Source organism: Schistocerca nitens, chromosome 2 (genome assembly GCF_023898315.1).
Source record: "Schistocerca nitens isolate TAMUIC-IGC-003100 chromosome 2, iqSchNite1.1, whole genome shotgun sequence".
Lineage (NCBI taxonomy): Eukaryota > Metazoa > Arthropoda > Insecta > Orthoptera > Acrididae > Schistocerca > Schistocerca nitens.
The window spans coordinates 150,430,789-150,442,993 of NC_064615.1; the positions used below are offsets into that span (position 1 = coordinate 150,430,789).

At 38.2% G+C, this 12,205-nt stretch overlaps 1 protein-coding gene across 1 annotated transcript in view; it reads left to right on the forward strand.

The window, feature by feature from the left end:
- The window catches only part of LOC126235848 (brefeldin A-inhibited guanine nucleotide-exchange protein 3), a 327,111-nt gene that overhangs the window by 141,995 nt on the left and 172,911 nt on the right, over positions 1-12,205 (forward strand). Inside the window, exon 12 of the mRNA XM_049944714.1 lies at positions 9,689-9,803. Coding sequence (XP_049800671.1) covers positions 9,689-9,803 — 115 coding nt within the window. The remainder of the gene's footprint in view (positions 1-9,688; positions 9,804-12,205) is intronic.

Sequence of the window (12,205 nt, forward strand, 5' to 3'; positions counted from 1 at the left end):
CTCTTCCATTTCCATAATACTGTCCTCAAGTACATCGCCCTTGTATAAATCCTCTATATACTCCTTCCACCTTTCTGCCTTCCCTTCTTTGCTTAGAACTGGGTTGCCATCTGAGCTCTTGATATTCATACAAGTGGTTCTCTTCTCTCCAAAGGTCTCTTTAATTTTCCTGTAGGCAGTATCTATCTTACCCCTAGTGAGACAAGCCTCTACATCCTTACATTTGTCCTCTAGCCATCCCTGCTTAGCCATTTTGCACTTTCTGTTGATCTCATTTTTGAGACGTTTGTATTCCCTTTTGCCTGCTTCAGGTACTGCATTTTTATATTTTCTCCTTTCATCAATTAAATTCAATATTTCTTCTGTTACCCAAGGATTTCTATTAGCCCTCGTCTTTTTACCTACTTGATCCTCTGCTGCCTTCACTACTTCATCCCTCAGAGCTACCCATTCTTCTTCTACTGTATTTCTTTCCCCCATTCCTGTCAATTGTTCCCTTATGCTCTCCCTGAAACTCTCTACAACCTCTGGTTCTTTCAGTTTATCCAGGTCCCATCTCCTTAAGTTCCCACCTTTTTGCAGTTTCTTCAGTTTCAATCTGCAGTTCATAACCAATAGATTGTGGTCAGAATCCACATCTGCCCCTGGAAATGTCTTACAATTTAAAACCTGGTTCCTAAATCTCTGTCTTACCATTATATAATCTATCTGATACCTATTAGTATCTCCAGGATTCTTCCAGGTATACAACCTTCTTTTATGATGCTTGAACCAAGTGTTAGCTATGATTAAGTTATGCTCTGTGCAAAATTCTACAAGGCGGCTTCCTCTTTCATTTCTTAGCGCCAATCCATATTCACCTACTATGTTTCCTTCTCTCCCTTTTCCTACTGACGAATTCCAGTCACCCATGACTATTAAATTTTCGTCTCCCTTCACTACCTGAATAATTTCTTTTATCTCGTCATACATTTCATCAATTTCTTCATCACCTGCAGAGCTAGTTGGCATATAAACTTGTACTACTGTAGTAGGCATGGGCTTTGTGTCTATCTTGGCCACAATAATGCGTTCACTATGCTGTTTGTAGTAGCTAACCCGCACTCCTATTTTTTTATTCATTATTAAACCTACTCCTGCATTACCCCTATTTGATTTTGTATTTATAACCCTGTAATCACCTGACCAGAAGTCTTGTTCCTCCTGCCACCGAACTTCACTAATTCCCACTATATCTAACTTTAACCTATCCATTTCCCTTTTTAAATTTTCTAACCTACCTGCCCGATTAAGGGATCTGACATTCCACGCTCCGATCCGTAGACCGCCAGTTTTCTTTCTCCTGATAACGACGTCCTCTTGAGTAGTCCCCGCCCGGAGATCCGAATGGGGGACTATTTTACCTCCGGAATATTTTACCCAAGAGGACGCCATCATCATTTAATCATACAGTAAAGCTGCATGTCCTCGGGAAAAATTACGGCTGTAGTTTCCCCTTGCTTTCAGCCGTTAACTGGCATAGGTCAAATAAAAAAGTATGACCAATGAAGGAGTTACAAGTGCATTTGAAGTGGAGGTACTCTGTTTGTTAAAATGAAACAGGAAGTTTAAAAGAGCATTCCAGCCTCATTATAGAATGCTTCAACAAAAACTTGAAGTGGGATCATGTGATGAGAGTTCGTAAAAGCTGTAAACTTTATACGAAATCTTCAAGCTGATAACTAACAGTTTAAGATATTTTTAACTGACATACATAATGTGGGAGTAACATGTCCAGCCTGTGGGATAACATATTCCACTACTGACCATTCTGGGTGATGAAAAATATTTGTGCAAACCCGAAAGGTTATTTTACGTAGTTGATAACTGTTGAGTATCCCACTGTGTGTGATTTAATTTGGTATATGTGCACAAGGTGTGTAAAAGATGTCAGATCCAGACATCAACAATGTGCCAGACAAATAAACCTCTCCACCAGCAGGGCAGAGCACTTGTTCTTTGGGTTTCATGGCTTGATGGTGCCTTGAAGGCTATGGAGCCAAGTGTGCAGTCGACATTTTAAATTCCCAAACAGTTGAAGACATAGAGGAGATCTCTCTCTTGCTTTGAAATATCATGTTGTTACACATACATGTTGTGACCTATTGAGAGCTACACATTATGAAAGATCTATAATCAGATTAGTAAAGTATCAAGATTCTGTTGTCAATACAGAAGAGTTCATGCAGAAGTGAGCTTGTCATTTAGTAGCTTGAATGTATCGGAACTTCCTTCTAGCACCCGAACATCGCTACAAGGTAAAGAAGTCTAATGACATGGTTCAGTGCCACTGAATAGCAGGTCCATTGCATTTATATCAAGAGCAGTGAATGAAGATATTTTATAATGTAAAAGTTCACACATGCATCCAAAAGGTGACAGATTGTATATAGTGTGGACGTAACAATACCCAAAAATATTTTCCATTCAATTTTGGCCCCCTAGTGCAGGACACAAGTTAGAGGTGCAGATAGAAAGGAGCTTAAATAATGCTGCTGCTGCTGATGATGATGATGAATTAGAAGGAGAATTTTGAGAATTTGAATGAAGAAATTTGAAGAAGATGTGACATTTTGCCCAGAGCAACAAAATTAATAACAGAGAGAATATAAACAGGCACATGTAGCGGTGTTGTCTGAATTAAATTAAATGTTTGAGAGGAAATGGTTTTAAGGTGACTGAGACCAAAGAAGTGTTAACTATCATAGGGAGGTGGATGAAGGTTGCTAGCTGACCATAGCAGTGGGGTCAAGAAGCAGGGATATTTGCATGATTAAGTAAATTTTGGCATATGAAGAGAGAAGATTTTTTTTTCCAATGATTTGGAAAAATTTTGTGTGGAGATTTGGAGACACCTATTGCAGCAGTGATCTCTAATGGCATCCTTGTGGCAGCCAACTGCCTGTTGTCAAGACAATAACTGCTCTTGACAACATGGCAGCTGCCCACTGCGTCACCAGCTCCAGCAAATGGTGCAGTCAATCTTCAATCTAAAGATGGCTTATTGTATGTGCTGAAACCAGTCACCTTAAATGAGTGATATTTTGTGATTGTGACTGCTGCTTCATAAGTAATTATTACAAGTAAGATCACTGACACTCCCAGTCATGTTGGTTAAAATCATTTCTTCCTTTCTCTTCCAGAAATCACTGAACTTTTGGTGCAAAATATGTGGGGGAACAGTTTTGAAAATTTCACTGGCCACCTGTGCTCCTTTTTGGTTGTAATAATGTGCAGCGAGATCCTTAACTGTGGTATACTTGAATGCTTTGATTGAATGGAGCATTAAATAATTCCTCCAACCCTAGAACCAAGAAAAATTTAGCTTTAATGACATACACTGCACCTGAAATAGGTACACCTTCACCTTCTGCTTGTTTTTGGCTATACCATTGCTAAAGATAACCATCTAATTCATCAAATGTAGATGCCTTCATGCTTTTTCATGCAGGTGAGCCAGAACTAGAATCGCATTTCCTGACAAAATCCAGTATTTTCTGCTTATTATTTTTAATGTCGCAAACAGTGTGCCTTCCAATATCATAATCAACAGTTAGTTTCCCAGTGGTTTCCTCCTCAAATCTTTTAATTAATTCTAATTTTTGTATTAATGTCAACACGTGTTTCTTTCATTTCTCCATCATCTCTTTCAGAAATTTCTTTCAACTTACTTCGATGGCACTTACATGCTAATTAACAGCAGAAGACTGAGTTTGGCTAATAACAATGGAAATGGTACTGTGTTGCCAGCCATGCAGCTTTAGTTTAAACAGTTGAAATGGCATTTATTGTCATGCAGCAGTTTTTTTTTTTTTCTGTTTACTGGAGAAAAGTATTGCGCATTTTTGACACATGAATAATCTGCAACTGGATAATCTGCACATAAATAATTGAGAGTACACTGTACGTGTCTTTTGTTCGACTACTTTTTGCCGTGATATTCATATTGGGTTCCCAGCCGGAACATATCATCTTCACACAATATTTCTGTGGTCCATCTTGGCGCCATCTTCAGTTGAGTTGAGTAAGCACTAACTCGCCAGAACTGAAATCAAACACACAGCGACAGCTCAACTATACACTGCCTATAAGTCCACTGTGCATGTGCAAACGTAACAGCCCTCTAGCGCAAAGCACAACAGCACACTGGTGGTGAAAACTCATGGAAACGATCAATCGATATCAAACACTGTTGGCATTTTTTGCTGACCAAAACAGAGACCATTGTCTTTTAATGTCAAACAAATCAGGATTCCAACTCTTACTTAAAGGATATCCTTTACATCTGTTTATAATATTCTCAGATAGCTGGATTTCAGTAGCTCCTTTCACTACACAGTCTGAAAAACGTGATGCAGTGGCAACCACTTGTGTCCCATCATACAACATTTTATGTCTTTCAGTAAGACAGTGTTCTGCAAACGCAGATTTTTCTGGCTGAAATAAATGCATGTGATGATGCTGCTCCAGGCATCGATCCTGTACTGTATGAATCGTTTGTCCAGTATAGACTTTCCTGCAATGGCAGGGAATTTTGTAAACACCAGACTTCCTCAAACCCAAATTATCCTTCACTAAGCCCAGCAGTACTCTAGTTTTAGCTGGTGGACGGAATACACTTTTAATATCAATTCTTCCTGTGTTTGAAGATGTGCTCACTGAGAAAGGTAGGAATGCACCGATTTGCTTGTGTCTTCTGTTGGTTCCCATGAAGGTCGAATCTGTAGAGCACAACAGATCTGATTGTCAGTGTAATCATTCTGCTTGAACACTGCTTTTAGATGATCCTGTTCTTATTTCAAGCTACCTGCATCTGAGGTAGCATAAGCTCTTTTTACCATGTATGTAGGACCTCTTTGCATTGGAATGATGGATGACAACTTGATGGATCAAGATATCGGTCTGTATGCATGGATTAACAATAAACACTGTGTCCTAATGTCCCATCATCCTTCCTATAGATCGACATCTAAAAATGGAAGTTTTCCATCCTTTTCAATTTCCACTGTGAATTTAATATTGGGATGCAGAAAATTAAAATGATCTAGGAAACAATCCAGAGCATCCATCCCATCTGGTCATACCATACATGTATCGTCAACTTATCTCCAAAAACAACTTGGTTTTAAGAATGCCGTCTTCAGTGCCTTGTCCTCAAAATCTTCCATAAAAAATTGGCGACTATGGAGGATAATGGACTCCCCAAAGCCACTCTGTCTATTTGTTCAAAGTAATTGTCATTAAATAAAAAAATACCTGGACGTCAACACATGGTGACAAAGCTTTGTTGTTTCTTTGGCCAATTTGCAATTTAACTGCAAAAAATCTTTGAGAGTAACTCTGGTACAAAGAGAGACAACATCAAAACTAATGAGCAAATCCATGGGACTGAGACGCAAAGACTTCAAACGCTGAATAAAAATCAGAGAATTGGAAATATGATGTTTGCATTTTCCAACAGGGAGACTGAGAATGGATGCTAAATACTTGGCCAAGCTGTAAGTAGGAGCATCCAGATTGCTAACAATAGGCTGAAGAGGAACTCCTTGATTGTATTCCGTAGCAAACCATATAATCTTGGTGGGACTGCAGCGTCAGATCGAAGTTTTTTAAGTACATCATCAGATAATGAACTCTTCTTCAAAAATGAAAGCATCTGACATTTTATGCATTCAGTTGGTCATTCTGTAATCTTTGGTATGCCAAGTCTACAAGTAAAATATCCATTTTACCCAAATAATCGCCCCATGAAAGAAAAACCATTGCATTGTTCTTGTCTGCTTTTGAACTCCTAAATTCTGGTCTTCTCTGATGGACCGAATTGTGACTCTTTCAAGTGAGAAGATGTTACTTTGTGGGGAAGGCACCCAATGCAACGTATGCGAGACCTCTTGCCTAATTTCATCAGCTAGATCCTCAGGAAACCTGGACACCACTTGTCCAACTGCGGAAATTAATTTAGTAAAGGGAACATTTCTGGGCGTAGGTGCAAAATGTAATACTGCCAGTGTAGCATTGTCCAGTTGTTTGGTTGTGGGATTAATTACAACATATCATGGGTGACATCATCTGTTATTTTAGACTGAGAAGAAAGCCATTGAAACTTCGAAGATTGCCTGCTGACAGCCTTTGCATAGACCCTGTCTGATATTGCCCAGGACAAACTGTCAACCCATTCCCAGGACGCAGCAGATGGCAGCACCAAATGCAAATAAAATAAATCCTTGGATATGAAATCCAGTTTCTGCACGCAAAACGAATGGGCAAAACCAGCAAGCTTCTTAATGTTGTTGGCCTTTTTGTCCCAATGTAATGAATAATTCTTGCAAATTTAGGTATTATACCTTCATTCTGGCATCTCAGCATTTCTTTTTGCCATTATTGAGATGAGAATGTAATCAGTTGCTGTAACACTTAAGCTATTTTTTGCAGGCAACTTTTCACCATTAAGAGAATTTTTTTAAAGAGGGGACAGAATGGTAACCTAATGGTAGGAGGTCTGGACTGTAAGGTACAAGCATCAACTTGAAAAACAAGTTCTAATGATTTTTCAGAGGGCACTGGGAATACATTGATGATGTGGCTCTGGTGTGATAGAAGGTGACTGGCACTTTCCTTATTGATCAGATCTGGTTGATGTCTCCAACTTGATTGGTTGTTCTCTCCAGCTCTTGACAGTGAAGAGAAAGAGCTCTTGGATGGAGAGAAAGGGCTCTTGGCGCCTAAATGATTAACCACCTCATTCTTTCTTCCCTCTTTCACATAAAGCAGTAACATTTTTCATATGTTAAACATGTTCTTTCTGCTTACAACTGCTAAATAATGTATTATTTATCAATTATGATAGCAATTTTGAGTATTACTTCTCAACATCAGATAGAAGTATTGTGTTTGTGTCAGTGTAGATATTTGTATTTGATACAAATAATCACAAAACCATATAAAAACCATGACAGTAATGTACATCTTTTTGTATGCATCCACCTGACAATTGGGTAACATATGTGATGTGCTGTAGATGCATCCCACATCATATTATTTTTCACAGAGCTTTCTCTTGCTTTGAAAATCATGTTTTTGTTGTATCATTCTTGTCCATTGTGAAATTTTTCATTCATGATGAACTTTTTCAAAAACAAAAAAATTTGTTCTGTATCAGCCATTATTCACAGACAAAATTTTGATCCATTATCAGATCATATAGAATTGATCTATTATTACACAGCCTTATCTAAATGGTTTAAGACTGTTTTATGATCAGTGCATAGTTTCTTATAAATACCATTGCAACTTTTTTCTAATTTCATCAACTTATCCGGCACTTTGTTGAGATGGCTGAGGTGCATCTGTGAACTCAAAATTTCCAGACAGAAAAAAAAACTTTAATGAGTTTTTTGCCTCATGTACCAATACCACATCATGTTGAAAAACATCACAAATCATGTAAAACTCAATTTCATTCCCATGTAATATTTTTAGTGTTACAATTTTTACAAATGTTAGAGGACTTTTTGCATGCAGTACATTTGTCATTGATTGTGGTGTTAAGCCACATGTTAATGTGACATTTACTTACTTCCTTATTATAATGGTCTATATGTGTGGTTATTTTTCAGATATTTTGTTTAGAAGTGTCATGGTAGATTTGTTTCTCATTCCTATGATTTTTTGTTGCTATTTTGCATGTGTGTGTGTATTTTATAACTTTCCATGTTTGCATAGATAAAAATAAAGTTTCTAAAAACAAAATCAAGTACATTTGAAGCTTTTAAAGAAGAGTTGATTAATTTTTTTTTTGCTTTCTACCAACTAGTGAGGATATTCTCATGAATGTGAAACATTTGAAGAAAAAATTTGATTGTATATTGCACAAGAACTGATACGTTTGGTTTTTAATTTCATCTTTCATTCATCAGACCTTGTTAAGCTATGCTCAAAGATGTTAAAAAAGGACAAATTTTCATTTATAAATTAATATACACTACCTCGCAAAAAAGTGAAGCAGTCAGAAAGGAAGGCGGAAACAAATGAGACTTAATATGTTGATAGGGTATGTGATGCTGTTTCAGTAATTATAATATCAAAGCAAATTTACAAGGAACATGGCAGTATAAGTTCACTTATCAATATGTTGTTGCACACCCTCTGCCTTGGATGCACGCTCTTGTTTTGTTGGGAATGGATTCATAAAGCCTTTGTGCCCTCTCCTGGGGCAAGCTGGTTGGCAACTGTTGTAACTCGTCCTTGATATTTTGGATACTGGCACTGGGATGGAGTTGGCACCCAGGTTGGTCTGGTCCCACATGTTCTGCCAGAGAAAAATCTGGGGATATTGCAGGGAGCACTTCAGCATCATGCAGACAGTTCATGGAGGCACATATTATGTGTGGACGAGCATTGTCCTGTTGAAAAGTGTCACAATGATACTGTAGTGTGATAGGTACACTGAGAACACAGGATATCTCTGAAATATTGTTGTGCTTTCAGAGTCCCTCAATTGCTATCATCTGTGATCTGAACTCATACACAATGGCTCCCCACTCCATGATACCACGAATAACACTGCTGTGTCTCTCCAAAACATTGGAAAATTGAAACTCTCCCCCATGTTGCTGCCATACTATATGACGATGGTCATCTGGGGTCGTGCAGAACCGCAATTCATCACTGAACTCAAAGTGATGCTGTTCATCAGCAGTCGATGCATCTGGGCCAAGGCACTACTCCAAATGTAGGTATTTGTGTTTTAGTGTTAACAGTAGCCTATACACTTCCCCAGTTCAGTTATTATTAATCTCTGACCAATGGTTCAGGATAACACAGAATGTTGTAGAGCGGGAGTCCATTACTTGGTGTTGAGTGACGGTGACAGACATGAAGGAATTACAGTGTGTACAGTTTACAATACAGTGAGCATCCATTGTAGTGGTCAGATATGGTCAACTGGAACCTTGAAACTTCCTGGCAGATTAAAACTGTGTGCTGGACTGAGACTCGAACTCAGTCCTGAGTTCGAGTCTCCATCCAGCACACAGTTTTAATCTGCCAGGAAGTTTCGTATCAGCGCACACTCCGCTGCATAGTGAAAATCTCATTATGGATTGGAACCTTGATGACAAGTATGCCTTCCCTCACATTCCCAAGCAGTCCAACATCGGGCCACTATCACAGCTGAATGCCCCACAAATCTGGATATTGCATGATTCAACTAGCCGGCCAAATGGAGACCCACAATGAGGCTCTTTTCAAACTCTGCCGTGTGCTGATAATGCTGTCTCACATAAGTACGCAGCCTCTGTGTGCTCCACAGTGACCACTCAACATCAGTGTGCTCTGGTGGCTGTTTGATCTGTCACAGAGAATTGCAATTCTAGTCATCTACTTACCTGCCGAAGGTTTGCTTATGTATGGCACTACAGTGATGGCCAATCACATCACCTAGGAGCTTCACCTTTTTTGTCTGGCAGTGTATTATCAACCATAAATATTTAAAAGTATCTATTCCAAAGTACAAAAAATAATTCCAGAGCTGACTAAGCATCACCAAAGAAAATATACATCTTCCTTTAAGTTACCAAAGTCAGATTATTTTACAGCATAATACTACGTTGGAAGAAATTTTGCAGAAAATAATGTCTCATCTTTGTTCTTTGCAGATTGATGAAATGGTTCTCGCAGCAGAGAGGGAAAGAGAACAGCAGGAGGCTCTGCGATTGGAGAAACTTCCAAGGTCATTGCATCATTCTGATATGCCATTTCCCAGGGTAATACAACTTTTTTGATGTACATGTAAAAAGTAAAATGAACTGTAGAGTGGAGTGTGAGCTAACACCTGAGATTGAAGATGTCCTCAACCTGAAAGGTTGTTTGAATGCCACAGTGCCTTTGTCTTCCTCCAGCCTTCTGAACTGGCTTACCCAGTGAGGTGGAGGGAGAGCTAAGGTTTAATGTGGACTCTGAACAACAGTGAAGTTTGCATTTTTCATGTATGCAAATGATTGCCAGGGGTGAAACAAACGAGATTGATCTTGAAGCATTTGGATTTTTAGTATGGCATATAGGCACATTATTTTTCTGTGTTATTTCTTTAACTTGTTTTTCAGTTTATTCCTTCTTTGGTCCTCCAATTTTCTTTTCATTTGTTTCAAAAGAGTTCTCTTTGCACAGTACATTATCTTCTTGTCCTAAAGATTGTTTCCCATCACAAACTTTGCAGCTCGTGTGCTATGCATTATCACTGGAGTATATTTTATAAATTTTTATATGTACTTCTTCACTGTAAATTTAGTCTTTATATTTGTTTCTGAGCAGAGGAAGGTGGTTTAACAACGTCACTGTAATTCATAGGCAAGAAATACTTGATAAAAGAAGTTGATAGATATAATGTATAAATTACTAATACAAGATGTTTCAAAATGAATGACCTGTTTTAAAACTCCATATGTATTGATAAAAATGTACTACAAACATGGGATTAATAGCAAAATACAAAATCTTTAAGTTTTGGCTGTGCTGTTACAAATACTCAGTATGTCCACCACCAGCAGTACAAACAATATGTAGATGATAGCTAAATTCATTATAAATCTTCTACATGGTGAGTGGCAACTATCCTTTTCATAATATTTTTACAGATGTTATGGTGGCTGTTGTTCTGTTCTTCACTTCTTCTGTGTCATGTGGTAAAGGAGAGATGAACACACTTCCTTCACATATTTTCACAAGAAAATATTGCATGGAGTCTTGTCTGGTGATCTTAGAATGCAGGGAAGTGTCTTGGGGTCCCCTGTACCCTCTCCAGTGTTGAGAATATGATGTATGATGGTGTGCCAGTATGGTGAAGCTTCATCCTATTGGAAAATGAAGTCGTTAAAGTCCTCCTGAAGTTGTGGAAAATACCAATTCTGGAGCATTTGAAGCGCATTCCAGTCACTGTATATGCCTCAAAAAAAAGAAGGGAGCTTTGCACCAGCATCCTGTCTCTTCAAACTGGTGATACAACTAGTGAATGTTTTTGGGTGCAGGTGGATCAGTGCCAAAAAGTAGATGAAAAGCACACTGGAATGAAATCACTGACTCAATCTTTATAAACTGTAGCACACAAAACACGTTCTGTTGAGCAGATGCCAGAATAATTGTGACTGACTGCAAACAGAAAAGACGCATTGAGTGATATCTATCAGCGATTTTCCGAAACTCTAGGCCAAGCCCATTCAAACAACACACATTTCCTTGCTGCTCCGTCCCATGTTTCGTAATTATTACCATCCAAAATCAGGTCATTCATTTTAAAACACCCTGTATATCTCTTCCATTGATGGTGGCTGTAGCTCTGCTCTGACTGGTAACATTCTTTATAAAGAAAAGTGTAAAATTGCACCACTTGTGTACATTGACAACAGGAACCAGGCAGTAGCCACAAAAACTGGTGCACCATCCTATATGTTGGTAAAATTTCAGATAGCCTCACAAAAAAGTTAAATTCTCAGAGCTGCAGACCTGTGTTTTACAATAACAACAGCATATGAAACTCTTATTCAGTACTAAAGACAAATTGCAACCTTTGGCACAGAATTGTGTGTTCAAAAACACATGCAAGCACCATGGAAAAGTATGTGTTGGTCAGCAGTCAGAACTGTGGCAATTAGGTTGTTAGAACATGAGAGAGCTGGAGTCTAGGAAAGACAGAATTAAACTTTGCAAAATATCTTTAACAGAAAACACCCAAACAATGCAGATTGCGAAGTTTTACATGCTGTTAAGAAAATTAGAAACATGTCAGTTCTGGGATGGGGAAACCCTTTATTTTTCGTTTTTAGTTAAATGTGTTTCTACATGACATAAAAATGTAATACTTTCCTCTTCAAACACTCTACATTGCATCGCATTTTGTACCTTCAGTATAATTAAGTGTGTGTAATAAGTTGCATGACATGTCACCTGTGTTTGCGGCATACAGTTGTCATCTGTCAGTGGCTCAACTAGTTGAAATACGGTTTGTGACCAAATAAATAATATTTTGCAGAACTTTGAGATTGTGTTTATCATTTAATAATGTTTTCATGTTCTGCCAAACACTGATGGAAAATTCAGTTATTGTTAATAATATACTGCATAAGAAAAGCATTAATTGGACAGCCTGCATGGTATTTCATGGGATCAATAA